The sequence below is a fragment of the Rhincodon typus genome, chromosome 26 (genome assembly GCF_021869965.1).
Source record: "Rhincodon typus isolate 14 chromosome 26, sRhiTyp1.1, whole genome shotgun sequence".
NCBI classification, from domain to species: Eukaryota; Metazoa; Chordata; class Chondrichthyes; order Orectolobiformes; family Rhincodontidae; genus Rhincodon; species Rhincodon typus.
In genome coordinates this window covers 25,308,216-25,327,880 of record NC_063357.1, presented here as the reverse complement: position 1 = coordinate 25,327,880, position 19,665 = coordinate 25,308,216, and the positions used below count along the sequence as shown (strand labels likewise).

Genomic DNA, 19,665 nt, shown 5'->3' with positions numbered 1-19,665 from the left:
AGATTACAAAAGTGTTTGTTTCAAATTCACAGTGCTTCAGCAACAGCACAGACACGGTCAAACCACAAGTTCCTGTGAAGAATATGGAGACTAAAATTGAATTAAATGTTGAAAGGTTTCCATTCATAAACATGTATGTTGTACATAACTATATAGCATATATTTTTCTGCAAACTACATATAAAAGTGGAATCTTAATGTGAATTCTCAATAAATGAACATGCTTGATTATAGAAAGATATATTATAGACATACGTTAAAAGGGCACAGATTATTGATACAGTGTAATCTTATTATACATTCATTGTATTTCTAGCATGAAAGATTCCGCAGTAGGCAATGATGAAAATGGTCATATTCGTTTCTTCTCCTTCTCTCTCATTGAGGGCTATATCTCCTTAGTGATGGATGTGCAGACACAACAAAGGTATAAGACGGTCTTTATTAAGTTGTGGGAAATATAAGTAGTTACTCTTCACCATTACTCTAGTGATGGCCTCAAAGGGGTACATGCTAGATCTCAACTGGCATGAGCTCTGCCAAAGCTTTTCTAGGGCAAAGGGAGTCCTATTTGGAAGTGCAAGAATTTCCCACAGTGCACTCCTCAATGTGGGATGGGCAGATGCTATGTCCCCGCTGCACCACCACCAAACCCCACACCCCGCCAACTGGAATTCAAAGCTATGCTGAGGAGACGGTCCCCTTTGGAGGTTGAGCACACATTCTAGATTTTGCAGAATGGGGTCCAATCCATATTGCAAAACCCAGCTACCACAGACCTACACCACACAGCCAACTGTTGCATTTACAATGCAACTTAAGTCCTTCCTAGCCTCAAGAATTTTAGGAGCTAATTTTCACTTCACAAAACTCAGAATGTATGCTCAGCCCCTAAAGGGAGGCATTGTTTGTTTCTAAAAAAGATACCCGTAGGATTGATTTTTAACCACTGTGTGAAATCAGTTGACTGCATTTCTTGGTGAATTGGCAGTTTGGTAAACCACCACCTCAAGTTTCTGACTGCCATTGGCATTACGAGCTTTCATGTTCTCAATGCCATGGAAACTGGAGCCATGCTTCAGTCAACAACAATGTGAGGGACACATTCAGCTCAGGATGAAAAGTTGATTAGTCTTTTATTTTAAAAGTACATTGTACAATGCTATCAGAATCTAGGGATATAACTTCAAAACCCATTTACATTTTTATTTAGAATTGATTTTATTTAAGAGCCGAATGATAATTTTCAGATTCTGCGAATTAAAGTTGCGTTATTTCCCTGTATCATCCCAGGTTTCCAAACAACCTATTGTTTACGAGTGCATCAGGGGAGCTCTGGAAGATGGTTCGGATAGGTGGGCAGCCCCTAGGATTCGGTATGTGACAAATTAAAACATTGCTCACAAAACTCTTAAGATTAGTTTGGCTTTATCTCGATGGTGGTGGCCAGTAAAGTAGATCAAGTTACATGTTGCATATTTGCTATACACCACACCCCATGTTACTTTCCATTAAAACTACTGAGAATGGAAAAATTAAACTGTGTATAATGAGCAACTGATCTGCATTTTGTCAACCACCAAGGTTAAAAGTTCCACTTGTGCTAGTTCCTGATTTGCATTAGGTCTTTCCTGAAGTGGAAGGGCAAATGTAACGTCTTGCTTTTTTCTTAATGCTTTCTGCTTCCACTTTTTCCAACAACCATATAAACTCTGTCCATCTCCCAGACTGTTTAGACAAACTGCAACACTCCCAGCGGTGGATGGAAGCTGCACTGACATCAGACACACTTTGTACTGGGACTGTGTATACCTGCCTCATTTAATTACCTGAAGGAGTGGTCTATCATTGAGTCTGGATGTAGTCAGATCAATTCCTCACCATGCCAATAGCGCAGATTCAGAAAGAGGTTTGAAAGCACCATTGAAAGAGGTGTAAGACAATACAGTGTGGAGCTGGAGGAACACAGCAGGCCTGGCAGCATCGGAGGAGCAGGAACGTTGACGTTTCGGGTCGGGACCCTTCTTCAGAAATGGGGGAGGGGGATGGGAGCTCAGAAATAAATAGAGAGAGGAGGGGTGGGGCTGGAATGGTGATAGGTGAGTGCACCCCTCCTCTCTGTATTTATTTCCCAGCTCCCTTGCCCCTCCCCATTTCTGAAGAAGGGTCCCAACCTGAAACAACAGCTTTCCAGCTCCTCTGATGCTGCCTGGCCTGCTGTGTTCCTCCAGTTCCATACTGTGTTATCTCTGACTCCAGCATCAGCAGTTCTTACTATTTTTGAAAGAGATGTAGTTTGTTCATTTTTACAACCGTGTAGTGAGTCCAGAAAAGTAAATAGGAGAAAATGAAAAACAAAATATAAACACTTACAAAACAATTGGTGAACTACTGTAGACTGAATTTTTTTATTATTTAAGTGTATCTGCCTTCCAATTGGAATGCACACAAATAGAATAAGATCCAATTTCTCTTTCTTTTGTGTTCTGCCCTCATGGTTTACACCCCTAACTGCAAGCACTGAACCTTCTTCACTCACCATTGGGCTGCTGGGCAACAAGTGATAGTATTGGGAGCTGGAAAATCGATGCATTGTTAAAAGGGAAATGTTTAAGGGAACTGGGGAAATCCTGATCCATATTTGTAATTCCAAACAATCAGCCTCCGAATCTGTAACAGTTCCAACTGCTGTACCTATCTTGAGTTACATAAAAGAGGTAGCAGCATCAATTTGTATTTTAAAAGAGCTGCCAGCCAAGTTTAGCAAAGAATGTACTATTTATTCATTTTCTGATGTAAAGTATATCCTGCTTCAGGACTGTTCTTCAACTGTCACTTCTCAATCTGAGTTTTTTTCATATATGGTGCAAATGTGTAGAGCTTAAAACAGTTGAGTGACATTTGTAGCGCTGTCAGAGGCATATTTGTTTCCTGTTGAAGAATATGCAATTTGACAGCACCACACAATTCATGCTTCGCATTTTTACAGAGCTCATACACACTATATGAACACTGACCAATTTTTAAGGAACTCCACCACTACAATCTTTGATAGTGATCTCTTATGCAGAATGCATTATTTTGGTGCAGGTAGTTTGGCTTAAATTTATCAAGTCTCATTCAGTACCACCCTATGCTCAGAATAATAGTGTTATGGTTTTTAATCTCAATTGTTCAAAAGTATGCCCCCTTCATGGGATGAGTTTCCAGTATTGTCAGATAATTGAAAGTTTGACTGAAACGTTTTGTCTTTTTGCCTGCGATAGGATGAATATTGAATTTGGAACTGGATGCAGTATTTCTAACATAGAGCATCCATGTCTTTTTACAGTCTTAATCAGAGTAGACATTTTCCCTTGTGTAGTTTATCCTCCATAGACATTCAGTCCCCACACCCTCGCACACACAGGGATAGTTAATCTTCAATAACCAGGCCACTGTCTTTGCCGTCACCTGACCCTCACACTCCATACACACACACACACACACATTTTAAAAATACGGTCAAGTATACACATTTTGGACAGAATCACTGGCTTTCCTATGAAGGTTAGCACCTTATGATTATCTTTAGAAATATGTGGAATTATAGCTGGCTGCATTTCTCATCTTCCCCTTTTCCCAAGCCCCATGAATATCACTGGTAATAGGAGGAAAACCTTAAAAGGTACCAAAGATCCTATAGATTCGGGCTGCCAGAAGTTTATCATTTAAGAAACATTTGGACAGGTACATGGATGGGATATGTTTGGAGGGGGATGGACCAAATGCAGGCAAATAGGACTAGATTAATTGTGAAAACTGGGCAGCATGGACAAGTTGGGCTGAAGGGCTTATGTCCATGCTGTAAACCTCTATAACTCTGAGATTTGATATATTTTTAACTTGAATATATTTGGACATTGTAGAACATTTTCACAGGAGTGTTGCACAATTATGGAAAAATCCAATCTGATATTTGCATTTTTAAAGATGCAACATCCATTTTTAATTTAAATAATTTTACTTGCAAAGCATCAGGCATTAATTACTGATTATATACTTATATGTATACATTTCAACAGGGATGTCATTAAGATGATTCATACTGCCGATCTTACAATTTGTAAACATGGTGAAGTAGAGGGAATAGACTCAATCATATTCATACCCATAATTTTACTGAACAAAAATGAGTCACTGATGACTGTGTTGAATGATTTGACCAGAGTAAATCTGCATCTGTTTATATCGTGTGGGGAGCCATCCTTAAAATCTTACAAAGCCCCTCAAAACAGGACACTTTTCATGTTGTGGGGAAAGGGAACAGATTTTTGCTGGCCAGTGAAGTCACCATTTGCAGCTGTGAAAATAAAGCAATGGACTCCTCTTAAAAATATCATTTGTCAATTGCATATTATTTATGGAGCAGTGTAAAATGGATTATTGGATTAGTCCTTAATCTCTCTTTATTAAGAAATGACTTCATCAAGCTATCTAGATCACTTTCCTTTCAGAGGACCAAGAAGTTTTTTTTAAAATGAAAAGAATAATAAATTCAAAGCTGTAGTGCTAATATTTGTGTTCTTAATCATATCCTGTGTGGATTTACAGATATTTGGCTTGTATTGTTTTCTATGCCGATATCTGTAAATTGAATTAGGCAAAAGGCTCAGACTTAACAAATTTTTTAATTTTAATCTACAATATTATACAAACTTCAGTTTTCAGCTTTCCCTTCTGGATCCTTTGCTTATCTAGAAACTCATTCACACTGGAGAATAACTGAGGCCCTTTTGGTTTTATTTTAAACACCCACACTGATTTCCCCATTCTCCATTTAACAAATTACAAACATTAGATGTGACAATAACAAAAATCATGAAAGGGTAAGAAAAGTGGAAGCTAAATCAAAATGGAGTGGTGGGGCGAGTAACGCTGTGCCCAAGTCCCTCTGGAAGCTTTGAGAGGTACAGGGGGACAATGAATGATTCATCTCCAATGATGTAGCCTCAGGAGTAGCTGGGCAGTTGGGAATTACGGCCCCTTCTATCACCCACTGCTGGGAACTGTTGTTGGCTACTTTAGCTAGGCCCAGGAGTAGACCCACAAAGCGGCCGTCTGATCTGTTCACTCCTCACAGGGTGTCAAAGGATCAGGAGTGTGAAGTGTAACCAAAAAGGCAGTGAAAGGTTTCTCAACGAAGTGAAAATGGGCTGCAGCATCCCACAGTCAATGTAAACATGGTCCATGGACTCCACAGCTCTGCAGAACAATCAGTTGGGCTGGGAGTCCATGAACCGCCTTAGCCTACAATTATACTGGACTGTTAAGAATTCAGGTTAGAACCACCACCAGCTTACCCAGTTTACAACTAAAACAAGTAACAATTTAGAAGCACAGTAAGGGCTCAGCTCTCAGATATTTTTTAATCAACCTGTTCAGACATGCAATGACACATTTCTAGAGCAGGTGTGACTTGAACCCAGGCCTCTTGGCCCAGAGGTAGGCACCACATGAGCCCTCAAAAACTCAGATTTTCTCTAATCAGCCAGTTCAAGGATATTATTACGCACCACTGGAGTAGATGAGACTTTAACCCAAGCCTCCTGGCTCAAAGGTAGGAACATTACGACTTGGTCAGAGGGGCCCCTCATAGGGCTGCTCTCCGTCTCTTACAGAGAGACAACTGGTGCTGGTTTAACCTCATGGTCATCTCACCTCAGGCCAGAGGAGAGGATGAGAAGGAGAGTCCTTCATGGTAACCTCAGCCGATGCAGGAATTGAACCAACACCACATCACTCTGTATTGCAAACCAACCATTCAGCCAACTGAGCTAACCGTTTGTGGATAAAACCCAGATACAGCTTTTATTCTGCAATACAAATATCTTAACATAGTGCAGACATTCAGTGTTACAGGTTTAAGTTTGCCATTACAACTGACTCGAGGGAGTGTTAATCTGTCTCAGACTGTGGTATGAATACAAAACACATTTTCCAACCAACCTGTTTGGATACCTCTGGAGCAAGTGGAACTTGATTGTGGGTCCTGTGGCCTGGAGGTAGAGACACTCACACTGCACCACAAGAACCCTTAAAACTCAGCTCATTTTTTTCCTCTTTTACATCCAGAAGTGCTCTTACACACAGCTGAACACTTTTTTTCCATCACCAAATTACCGTGGCTTTTTTGTTTCATCACCACCAACACCAATAAATCAGCCATGTTCTCCACCTTAATAATTTATAATGCAAAGCCTGTTAAAAGCAATGCAAACCATCTAAGGTGAGGGAGAAAATAAGGAGAGTGGGAAGAAGCTAAATCAAAATTGATAAACTCAGGTCTTAAGTGGAAAAGTTCAATGAGTATCAGTTGCTCTCAGTCAACTCTGGAGCTGCTCTGTTTGAGTCTTAAAGGGACCTGCATTTCTATTTCTGAAAAGTGTGGCTCTCATTCCCATGTGTATTCCCATTTATCGGATAACCATCCTCCATCTGCCGTCAGAAAATAAATATTGATGTAATTTGTTTTTCAACCAAAGGTCTCCAATTATTTTGTACGAGTAAAAGAGAACATTGTAAGACAGATTTGGAGAAGTATCGAAGAGCACAGTGTTTAACTGAACAAATAGCAAAATATGATGTTGATCTCATCTCCCTGGCTGCAATGTTTTGAACGGTTAAAGCCTCAAGTTTAGTTCAGTTTCTCTGCAGTTATGTCCTGATATGAACTCAGTGAAAGATACTGAGTGGGCAATTATTTGGGTTTTGTCAAGACTTGGGACAATGCCGTTAGGATTCCTTTGGGGATCTTAGCATGGTCCTCTGAATGCATCTGGTACAGAAAATTAATAGCAAGCATGATAAAGATGCATGGAATGGTCAAAGTTTAACTGGACTATTCTTATATCCTAAGTCAAGTTAAAAATGACTGAACATGAGTTTCAAGAAAAAAAACTATTGTTTGAAAGAGACAGCATTCAGTTTGAAGTGAAATATTTTCACAGTTCATGTTTTACCATTCCTTAATTTTAAGAATGGGAGCAAAGTGTATTGAGCTATTAATTCCCCTTCTCACTTTCATCTGGGGATAGATAGATGTGATAATGAAAGAAGAATGCATTAAAAATATAGAATAAAATATGTACTTCTTTAAAATAAATCGAAAAACAATTGAAAAGAATCAAGTCTGTTATCACACACTATAATGTCATGTGCATAATTCTTTTTTTTTTGTTTCGGTTAATCTGTTCGATTATTTTGTAGTGATGGCCTGGAGTAAATTTCTATCTTACACTGTTACTGTGGTATGTAAAAGCCCTATCCTGATCGTCCTATGACATATTCAAACTAGTAAAATATGTCGACCAACTTGCCCACCAAATTTCACCAAATAGATGCCATTCCTTGTGTGAAGAAATTACACATAATACTCTGCTTTCCTATCTTACCTTGAGGCTATAATGGGGTTTACTTTTAACATTGTGTACAGTTCGGTAAGATGGCCTGTAGCAGCCTCATCCTCAGACTTTATAGACCTGACGGTTCTCTAATCTTCTGTCAGAGCTCATCCTGTTTCCACTCAGCACTTTCTCTCAAGCGTGTATGTGCTTTTCACATACAAATATATCAATTAGGAACAGAAGTAGGCCATTCATCCCCTGGAGCCTGCTTCACCGTTCAGTAAGGTCATTACTGAACTGCTTCCAACCCATACCCATCTATCCCAATACTGTTTCACTGTCTAGCTTAACAAGAATCTCTCTACTGCTGCCTTAAAAATCTTCAAAGTTTCTGTTTCCAGCACCTTTTCAGGAAGCAACTTCCAAAGACTCATGATCCTCTGTGAGAAAAAAATTATTCTTATCTCTGTGTATTTTGAAACCACAACCTCCTAGTTCTAGATTCTGCCACAAGAAGAAACATCCTTTGCACGAGGCATCCTGTCAAGATCCCATTGGGATCGTACATGTTTCAATCAAGTCGCCTCTTACTTTTCTGAACTCCTGTGGATACAAGCTCAGCCTGTCCAACCTGCCTCATAAGACAGTCTTCTCATTTCAGATGTTATTCTGGCAAAATCCCTCTGAACAGTTTCCAACTCATTTACACCCTTCCTTTAAGAAGGTGACCGTACTGTGCACAATACACCACATGTGGTCACAGGCTCATCAATGCCCTGTAGAACAAAAGAATAACCTACCTCCTTTTGTATTCAGTACCCCTCACAATAAATAATGTCAGAAATCACACGACACCAGGTTATAGTCGAACAGGTTTATTTTGAAAACACAAGCTTTCAGAGTCTTACTCCTTCTTCAGGTGCTAGTGAGAGAGGTAGTATCAGACACTATATACACACACACATTGTCCCACACATGCACACACATAAACACACGCACTGTCCCATACACACACTATTTCTCTCTCTCTCTCCCTCCCTCTCCCAGTGCGCACACACGCACACGCTCTCTTCCTCCCCCCTCACACACACGCACACACTCTGTCTCTCTCCCCCTCACATACATGTATATATACAAACACACACATGCATGCACACATACATGTGAATCTATGGGGTGAATTTTGTTTGCAGATACATTCTATTTGGTTCAAAAAGCACGCAATTAATTGACAGTCAGTTAATGTGGCATTTTATAATTTCCTACTTTAGAAATAAAACTAGTCTGACTCCAAACCAAAACTCAAACAGATTGTAAACAAGGCCTCACACCTAACATGCATTGTCTGACCTAAAATGTCATCTCTTCTTTACAATGATAAAACCTTTAGTTCTCTCAGGACAATGACTTGAAAGGAATTTGAGGAATTACATATACATATTAATCAATTAAAACCTTCTAACTGATTGAGATTTAACAGTATCTTAGGCTTGTTTTGTACATCCTCATCATTGGTGTGACCCTTTGATCTTTTACTTATAAATTCTGTGTCTGATACTACCTCTCTCAGTAACATCTGAAGGAGTAGTAAGATTCTGAAATCTTGTGTTTTCAAATAAACCTGTTGGACTATAAGCTGGTGTCGTGTGATTTCTGACCTTGTCCATGCCAGTCCAACACAGGCACCTCCACACGACACAATAAATAATACCATTCCATTAGCTTTCCTGATTACCTGCTGTGTCTGCATACTAACCTTTACAGATCGATGTACTGGGACAAGTAGATCCTGCTGTATCTCAGAGCTCTGCAATCTCTCACCGTTTGGGTAACTTGTTTCATTTTTATTCTTCTTGCCAAAATAGACAATTTCACATTTTCCCACATTATGATCCATTTTTCCTGTGGCATGCTAACCAGATTCAACAGCTCTTTTCCAAATGTGGTCTGTTTGAAACGTTTGGATATCTCCTACTATCCCTGGCTCAAATTTCTATATCCACTCTGTGACAGTACACAACGTGTGTGTGTGTGTGTGTGTATGTGTTTGAATATCTGAACCATTGTTAACTGCTTTCATGACTTACCTAGGCATTTTCCTGATAACCTATTTTTTCACCCAGTTGTGGGTTATCAACCTTGACTGACTTTAGGAGACATTGCTAAGCAGCTGAGCCAGAATTTAGAAGCTCTTGGAATGGAAAAACAGGTGAGGAGCTTTCCAGGCTAAAAGATCCCAGGTTCAGACACTAGAACCGTAGAATCCATACAGTGTGGAAACATACCATTCGGCTCAACCAGACCACATCAACTCACCTCCACTACCCTATCCCTGTAACTCTGCATTTCCCATGTATAATCCACCTACCCTACACATCCCTGGATACTAAGGGCAATTTAGCCTGGCCAATCCACCTAACCTGCACATCTTTGGACTGTGGGAGGAAACTGGAGCATCTGGTGGAAACCCATGCAGACAATGTGCAAAATCTACACAGTCGCCTGGAATTGAATTCAGGTCCCTAGTGTTGTGAGGCAGCAGTGCTAACCACTGAGTCACTGTGCTGCCCTAGGCTGTACTGAGTCACCTAACCTCAGCCAGGGTGGTGGTTGGGGATCACTGTGTTGGCAAATTAGACCATGTGCTGCCACTCCACAGTTTGGATTAAATTTGATTGGATCACAACATATTCCTATTTGAGCCATCAAGAGGAGAATGACATTATTCCTGCTCTGAAAACATTTTTATAGATGCACCGTAGAAACATCCTATCTGGATGCGTCACCGCGTTGTATGGCAACTAATCCCAGCCTCGGATGACTGCCTGTATGGAGTTTGGACATTCTCCCCAGGACTGCGTGGGTTTACTCCAGGTGCTCTGGTTTCCTCCCACAGTCCAAGATCGAAAGAAACTACGGAGAGTTGTGAACACCGCCCAGTCCATGGAAACTAGCCTTTCGTCCGTTGACTCCCACTGCCTCGGGAAAGCAACCCACATAATCAAAGACTGGTTATGCTCTCTTCAACCCTCGTCCATTGGGCAGAAAATATAAACGTTTGTATACACATATGAACAGATTCAAGAACAGCTTCTTCCCTGCTGTTATCAGACTTTTGAATGGACCGCTTTAATGTTAATGTTGATCTCTCTGCACCTTCTCGGCAGCTGTAACATTGTATCCTGCACTCTGTTCTGTTACCCTGATACACTTGTATAGTGCGATCTGCCTGTAAAGCATGTAAGACAACACTTTACAATGTACCTCGGTACATGAGACAGTAATAAATCAAATCAAATCAACTAGTCATTAGGCTGAATCACAAGATCGTTAGATGTTCAGAAGGACGAATGGATATGTGACTTTGAGAGTCTTTGTCCTAAAAGTTTCAGCTGGTGTTGCTGCTCCCATTGCAATCACATTTTACCTGCTGCATCTGGGTGGATGTCAGCTGAACAGTATTGAAGCTATTGACACTTACAGTTAGATTTACACAGACAGTATAGTTAACTCAGCCATAAACAGAGGGACACCAAAATCAAACAGGGAACTGCTGATGCTGGAGATCTGAAACACACCAAAACAGAAATAGCTGGAGAAACTCAGAATGTCTGTGGGGAGAAAACGGAGTTAACAGTCACCGGACTCGAAACGTCAACTCTGCTTTCTCTCCACAAGCCTGTTGAGTTTCTTCAGTATTTTCTGCTTTTTATGTGTTTATGTGTATGGAGGGGAGTGAGTATTGCTGGCATTGATAAAACTGCACCTCAGAAAAGTCAGCACTTGCAGCACAGGAGGGAGAAAGCAGGGATAGCGAAGCAGAAAATAGAACAAAACATAGACTAGTGTGCTGCCCTACTGAAACTGAGAACTTCTTTTATGTAAAAGAGTCCCAGCGGAAATCTTTATAAAAGATGCTGTCTCTGTACAGTCATTTTTGCTTGGCCCAAAAGGAAAAAGACAGCCTATAGTTTCTTGAAGGAATTAATGCTAAGTGCTTTGTTTACTGTCGTGTGTTATTCAGTGGTGAGTGTTAAACTGAATCTCTTCCACCAGATGAATGTGGAATCGTTGCCCAGATTGCAGAGCCTCTGGCTGCCGCTGATATCCCTGCATACTACATCAGTACATTTAAGTTTGATCACGCCTTGGTAAGTTTCAAAACAGCCTGGTTACAAAAGAGCAGACTGCAGTGTTATTTTCTGGACGAAAATTAGACCTGTCACTTTGCATCACTGTTGCTTCTTATAACTATTTATTCCGCTTTAACCCAGCCTGGATCTGGCAAGATTCTGAAGAGCTTGCTTGTTGAATGTGAACTGTGTGAAGCTGATGTTACTGACAAGGTTAATCTGCTGAACCATGGCCAGTTCATTAGAGTAAAATGTTGTTTTTCTTTCTGTTTGCATGCCCGCTCTCTGCTTCGCTGCCCCTTAGTATCGAGAGTGATTTATCAGCAGATTGATTATTGCTAATTGTTTTAGTCTGTTAAAGCATAAAGCTGAAGAAACTAAGCTTGCACAATTTTTTCGCTGTGCTTGCATTTTTGCCTCCCTTTTAAGTGCAGAGCTGTTGAACTGTGTCCCCTGCAGATAGTATGAGGAATTGTTACTCATCCGTATCCTGTTCTGATCCATGGTACACATTTCTGAACAATGTCCCTGCAAATTTTCCCCATTAGAGCGTTGTTTATTTGGCTTAGCAATGCACTGTTTATTTTCCAGTTGTGTTAGTAAGCTCAATATTTATTTGAAGAATTCTATGTCCTTACTCTTGGCCCTAGATTTCAATATTTTTGTCAGTATTTCTGTTGCAGTCTTTTTCTGCATTAATATCAGAATTCAGAAGAAAACTTGTCTCGCTGAATGAAGTATCTGTTCTGTCAGTCCGACAACAGGTTTTATACTTGGGTATTCATACAAGTAATCTGACCGTTTCTGAGGAAAGAAGGGCAATCTCACCGTTTTCAAAATCTACGCTTATCTTTATTTTTTTCCCAATTTTCTCCCCTTCTGAAAGCACGGACTTAGGCAGAGCTCAGTTACGTGGAGTTGGCAGTCATTAGCACCTCACCAGCTCTCTGTGCCTCATGCAGTTTAAACAAATGGAGGGGCCCCTTGACCAGGCCAGATCCTGCCCACAGTGAACCCACCAGCAGAGGGCAGAATTTTGAGTCAGCAACGGGAGTATTGGCTGCAGAGCCAATGGGAGCCCCGTGTCATCCCTTTTGGGGAGGGCCCACAGAATTAAGTGCCAATCGGGCACTCAGTTGGGCAATGTTGGGTTCTTCCCTGGGCAGCGAGAGCTACAGGCCTCTGGTTGCTCAGTAGCACCACCGGGCATGAGGTGGATGCTGCTGCTAAGGCCCCTACCTAAGACCCAAGATCACGGAAAAGACCCTGTCCACTGGCCGTGTATAGCCGGAGGGCGATCGCAGGCTGGGAGCCGCTGGGGAATTGTGGAGATGGGCAGCAGTTAGCAGCAATGTTGGGTGGGGTAACTCACAGCACGCCCACCCCCAGCCCCATTCCTGAAGCCGGGTTTCTTGATCAGTCCTTGATTGCATTTGAATGATTTCCCATTTAGTTGGTGGCAAGCAGGAAGGCTGTCTGTGGACTGTGGTAGGGGCAGGCGGCCATTCTCCTGCTGGATTGTTTGGCTCCATCCTTCACTAAGCACACGGCTGGCGAGGGCATGAATTTCCAGCCACAGAGACCTCACTGTGGTGGACTGTGCTATCAGTAGGAAACCAATGGGGCTTTCCCTCCCTAACCCTGGGCTATTCATTTGAGTGAGGAGCTTCCTATCGTCACCCTGTCTGAGACCACCAACGCAATGCACTGATGAAATGCAGAGTTGTGTCTCAAAGGTAGAGAAGGAGATGATTCGACTAATCTATAGAATAAGGGAAGTATGGTTTATTATGGAATTAGACAATTTTTGTTTGGTGTTGCTAATATTCTCTCTCTTTCCGAGTTTGAGAATTAAGCTAACCTGCAGATTTGGATTACTATCAGTCAGAACTATTGTTCTGTGGCTCTCACTCCAGTACAAGGTAAAACTAGCTTTTTCATAGATACATGAAAATCTGAAGAACTTGGAAGGACTTCTGTTTGAATCTTAATTTGTGTTAATTTCACTGTTAGCTGAGACAGCATTTGCGTGCAACACTGAATGGACAGCAGTACAGCAAAGGTAGGAATTGACCAGGCTTGATGGAAAGTGAGATGAAGCCATTGTGTTCACGCAAGGCCATGCAGCTCATCAAGTCAGTGCAACTCTCCATTCAGAATTCCAGTCTGCCCTGCTCTTACTCCTGCCGTACGGTCCTTTCCCCTCTATCACCGCCCTCCTGGGCAGCGCATACTGTATCCATACTGCTTTTCAAAACAAGTTCTTCCCCACATTCCCCCTACATCACCCGCCCAAGCCTTAAATCCATGTCTCGTAGTCTTTGTGCCAGTAATTAATGAGAGCAGCTTTCTTTTGTCTATACTTTTGTTTGCCTCCATTGGATAGATGGCATTTCAGTACTTAATGTGTGGCCTGAGGCATGAAGAGTGGCTACTTGTGTGAGATGGTAGTGGGCTGACAATGTCCTCATTAACGTGAACACTATTAGGAGAGGAGTCCCATGTTGAATGGCATTGACCCTGCCCAGGTGAAGTCAGAAAATATCTACTCAGCCTGCTTGCTGTTGTTCTATCAAGTTGAACCAATCAGACTCTGCTTTCAGGTGAAACTGGAATTTGCTTGATCTCAAACACTGAAGGAAAAGTTTTATTGCTTGAATGATGGTCACAAAAGAGGCAGGACAAACCTGTCATAGGACAGACAAATCCTCTTCAAGGAAATGTGAAAAGGCTTGCAGTGTTTAATTTTGTGTAGTCGTGAATGGTGTCACCCAATAGCATACAAAGAACCAAAAATACTCTTGTGTCTGTTATGCCTCTAACATCTCCAAGTCAAATAGTCACCAATAATGCACCACAATATGAATAATCTGCCCATAATAACATGGTGACTTTAAAGTTAAAAGATTAGTTAATTGGTGTAATATCATACCTCACTTGCTATTCTAATCCCTGTTTTAACCCACCTCAATGTTTCTGAGCTTTATAACCCAATTTGAGAGCTTCTTTATGTGTAGAGGAGCATAAAGTACCGCATGCCTAAAGCTATTGTTAACATTTCTAAGGTTTTGGAGTAGATCTGTAGCTCAGTTTGTAGGTGTTGAGGTTGGTTGGCTCGCCGAGCTGGTTTTTTGTTTCACAAACGTCCTCAGTGCAGCCTCCGATGAAGCGTCGGTGTGTTTTCCCACCTGGTTTTTAAACTCTGGGGTCCGTTTAGATGGATTGCCTCACTTCTGGTTTTCCTTCATAGTGGAATGTATATGGGGTCGAGTTCAATGTGTTTATTAATAGCATGCTTCATGGACTGCCATGCTTCCAGGAATTCTTGTGTTTGTCTCTGCCTAGTCTGTCCCAGGATCTTGGTGTTGTCCCAGTCAAAGTGGTGGTTCTCCTTGACCATGTGGATTGAGATGAGTGAATATTGGTCGTGTCTTTTTGTAGCCAGTTGGTGTTCATGTACTCTTGTTGTTAGTTTCCTTCCTGTTTGTCCGATGTAGTGTTTCTCGCAGTCTCTGCAGGGGATCTTGTAGATGACATTGGTCCTGTTCATGGCGGGGAGTGGGTCTTTAGTTCAGGTGAGCAGTTGTCGTAGGGTTGATGTGGGCTTGTGTGCCACTCTGATGCCCAGCGGTCGTAGCAGTCTTGTGGTGAGTTCTGACGTGTTCCTGATGTAGGGTAGTGTGATGAGTGTGTCAGGGCATGTTGAATCTTTATGATGCTGTTCATGTAGGCATCTTCTGACCCAGTTCTTTGGATATCCATTATCCATGAAAACCTGGAAGAGGTATTCTTCTTCCTCTTGGCGTAGTTCCGTGTTGCTGCAGTGTGTTGTTGCCCTTTTTAATAGTGTTCATACATAGCTTTGTTTGTGTGTGTTGGTATGGTTACTGTTGAAGTTCAGTACCTCGTCTGTGTGTGTGGCTTTTTGGTGTACTTTTGTTTGCAGTTCCCCATTTGTCTTGCACTCTACCATGACGTCCAGGACTGGGAGCTGTTTGTTCTTCTCCTCCTCTCTGGTGAATTTTATTTCTGTGAGGGTGTTGTTTATAAGCTTGTGTGTCTCCTCTAATTTGATCCGTTTAATGATGACAAAGGTGTCGTCTACGTAGCGTATCCATAGTTTAGGTTGGATTTGCGGAAGGGCAGTCCTTTCTAGTCTTTGCATCAGTGCGGAGATAGGTGATCCCATGGGTGTCCCGTTGATTTGCTGATATGTTGGCCATTGAAAGTAAAGTGGGTGGTGAGGCATAGGTCCAATAGTTTGAGCATGTTGTCCTTGGAGATGGTTTCACTGGGGTCGTGCTCTTGTTCCAGTAGTGTTGTGATTGTTTCCCTTGCTAGTGGTAGGTCTATTGATGTGAATAGGGCAGTGACATCAAACGATAACCCTACGACAACTGCTCACCCAAACTAAAGACTCACTCCCCGCCATGGACAGGACCAATGTCGTCTAAAAGATCCCCTGCAGAGACTGCGAGAAACACTACATCGGACAAACAGGAAGGAAACTAACAACAAGAGAACATGAACACCAACTGGCTACAAAAATACACGACCAGTACTCACTCATCTGAATCCACATGGACAAGGAGAACCACAACTTCGACTGGGACAACACCAAGATCCTGGGACAGGCTAGGCAGAGACAGGCATGAGAATTCCTGGAAGCATGGCATTCCACGAAGCATGCTATTAATAAACACATTGAACTTGACCCCATATACATTCCACTATGAAGGAAAACCGAAGTGAGGCAGTCCATCTCAACGGACCCCAGAGTTTAAAAACCAGGTGGGAAAACACACCGACGCTTCATCGGAGGCTGCACTGAGGATGTTACCCAGCATGGTAACGAAACATCTGCGAAACAAGAAACCAGCTCGGTGAGCCAACCAACCTATTGTTAACATTGTATTCTGCTCCCATCATTTCTGACATCACCTACTCACTATAGAGATACGGTTCCACACCTGTCAATCATCCAGTGGTATATTGCCCAAATGGCTGTTGACTGGAAGCCTTGACAATGAATACCTCCAGGCAACCAGACATCCTTACTGAACCCACTTAGGTACTCAGCTGCTCTCCACAAGAGCGTTTCCCTTAGGATAACCTGTGTAACCATTCTAAGAAGGAATACTGGATAACTTTTCTTTCCCTTACCCAAGGTACTTTGAATCACTTTGGTGTCATTTCAATTAATTCACTACAGACCAGAGATCAAACTCATGACCTTCCTGGCCGATATGGATTAGAGACCTTTCACCTTGAGTCAACGAAATGGCCCCATTAACTAATATAATGATGTATTTTACACGTAAAAGCTGTGACTGGATTAAAACAGACCAGCCCAGTAAGTGCCCTAATGCCTTTCTATTTTCTTATCTATTCTCTTCTTATATTCCAAGGTACCTGAAGAAAATATCAACAGTGTGATCAACGCTCTCCAAGTGAGTCAGAACAAGAAGCAGTAGGTGGGAAACTGAGATGCTGGCGGCTTCATCTTCACATAGTAGTCAAAGTTGAAACTCAGATTTCAAGAAGAAACCTTTGGGTGTTTGTAAAGGAGCAGAAAGCCTGTGAAAACTAGTGAAAGCTGGTGGCTTTTTGAAGTCTGTTCCCAAAGTGAATGTTACCATTGTGTTCTTTGTGTGAACCGTGTTACATTGTACTGGTAAAGTCAAACCATCTCTTTCTACTCATGTTTTCCCCCACTGTGAAGGAGCGGTGGTGATTGGCTGTTGTCTATGAATTAGTTGGGTTAGTTATCTCATGTAGCACAAAGCTGATTTCTCAAATTCGGGGGCAGAAGGGTCTCTTGTTAAGTGTAGAGATGTCAAATTTTGGGAGTGATCACATGGAGGTAATCTAATTTTGGGTCGGCTTATGATATCACAAATTGTGAAACTAAAGCTGGCATCCTCTTCAGATAACAGTCCTTTAAGTTATTCTCTGATAGCTGTTACTTCGTTTAATATGCTGTTTCATTTTATTTGGAAAGTTCCTACACATCTAGGCAAGTTGATGCATGATGGCATCCTCACTGTTGCAACATTTTTATTGCTACTACCTTGAATAGTAATCTGCAGTTCACTCTAGAAAGTCCACATCTTATTCCATGGGAACATGAACAGTGTAGCATGCCAGCAATTGCTGCTGCCCTTCCTTATTCTCCCCTGTCTCAAAGTTGAATACTAAATGCATTTGGCAAGAAAGATTAATACAGGGATTATTGAGGCAAGTGACCAAATAATATTCACCCTTGTGAAGAGATCTAAGTTTCCACAGTTCCATTGACGATTAACTTGCTTCCTATATTTCATGCTTGCACCAAGGTTGATCACTTCCCTTATAAATATTATTCAATGCTTCACAGAGAAGTGAAAAGGGATTTATTTTGGACACATTAAACAAGCTATTCCCAACACTCTGTTTTAGTTATACTATTGGCAAGCTTATGCCTTGGCATCCCTACAAAGAGAAATAAGACAGTACAGGATCCAAGGAGAGGATTTTATCCTTTTTAAGACACCTGGAGAACAATTCCAACCAAATTTTTATCACAATGTCTTTCAGCTGCCAGTCTAATTTGATTTTCACATTTAACTGCTTTCCACCAGGGTTGCTACACTCCTGACTTAACATATTGTAAGGTATTCCAATGACAGTTTAGCATTAAGATAGCTCTTCAAGACTTCTCAGCAGGAGTTATTGTTCAAGGAATGTATCATAAAGGAACATATCAGAACTGAGTCATATATGAGCAATTGCAGAATTTTGAAATGCAAACAGAGAAGGAAAATGTCTATAACACAGCAGTTCAGTTTTAATTGCAGACCATATCTTCAGAGGTGGCAAGAAAACACTAATCAGACCTACTTAAACAATGATTTGAGGATTTTGTTAATTTGTAAGCCATCACACCTGTTGTTTTAGCAGCCCTTCATGGCTCACCTCAAGTTTTTCTGTCACTTGTGAAAACCTCAACCAGAAGAGGAGAGAATTGGCAAATTTTGTTCTTTTTTAAATTGCTTTCTTCTCTCTTTTCCTAATTCTGTGATTGATGTGTTTTACTAATTTCTCTGTCAAATACGTATCATCACATTTAGCACTTGTATCTCCACCATATTACTCATGTCCTGTTGTACTGCAAGGTGCCAACTGCATGTGAAGAAGGAAGAATGTAGCATTGTTTATTTTTCATATACTAATTTGCACACAATTGCCTGAGTGAACCTGAAGGCTGACACTTTGGAGATTTAATCATCTTATACAGGCAAACTCCTGTATCTTCTATCATTTCCTACTTTGTTATTTATACACACGTTATGAAGTAAATAGGACTTGACTAAATTGTACTGCTGCTTTCACTGGTGTATCCACTCCTGGTCTTTTTTAAAGCTGAAAACAGAGGAAAGATTTTATTGTTTTAGATTCAACAACCTTCTGTGGTGAATCAGCCACCAGAGGTAATGATAAGATTGTGAAACTGCCTCTCCGGGTGCTGAAGTGCCTGCCCAGTGATGCTGTGATTGCTTTATTAGAGAATATTAACGAAGCTAAGACATTGCTAATAGATAAATCCCAAGGTATGTGTTGAAATTAAGCAAAAGTTTAAACTTAACCTTCTTACAATAGTTATTAAACTGAATTCTTAATTAATTTCAAGCCTGGTTTACAGATGGAAAATATTTTCCTGATTAGCAGATACAGCGTTTTGATATTTATAGCATTTGATGAAACTTTTAAGTTCTCTTGAAATTCAGTTGAAATAGTATTTGCAAAAAGTTTACAAGTTTGTAATTTTTGAACTGAAATTTCTTGCTTGCTATTAATGGTTTTACAAATCTCATTATATTTATAACCACTGCTGTTGTGTTTATTTTCCAAACTTCTAGTCAGTTTTTTTTTAGTTCTTTTTGCATCTAAGGACACTAATGTGTTTTTTTTTAATGAGAGGTGGCCATGGTAATTGAGAATCTGTGCAGTCCTTTAAATGATAAAGCTCAATTAACCTCTTAACTAGAGTCAACTAAAACTAATTGAACTCAGCCTGAGAACATGCTGATTTCAAACCACCTCACTCCGTTGGTACTGAATGCTAAAATCACCCCAAAGCTCTGATGTCCCTACTGTTATTCCTGATC

At 41.0% G+C, this 19,665-nt stretch overlaps 1 protein-coding gene across 1 annotated transcript in view; it reads left to right on the top strand.

Moving 5' to 3' along the window:
* Positions 1–19,145, top strand: part of castor2 (cytosolic arginine sensor for mTORC1 subunit 2) — a 171,068-nt gene extending 151,923 nt beyond the window's left edge. Inside the window, exons 6-9 of the mRNA XM_020528473.2 lie at positions 317–427; positions 1,294–1,376; positions 11,442–11,536; positions 16,927–19,145. Coding sequence (XP_020384062.2) covers positions 317–427; positions 1,294–1,376; positions 11,442–11,536; positions 16,927–16,992 — 355 coding nt within the window. The 3' untranslated portion in view covers positions 16,993–19,145. The remainder of the gene's footprint in view (positions 1–316; positions 428–1,293; positions 1,377–11,441; positions 11,537–16,926) is intronic.
* Positions 19,146–19,665: the final 520 nt, after the last annotated feature.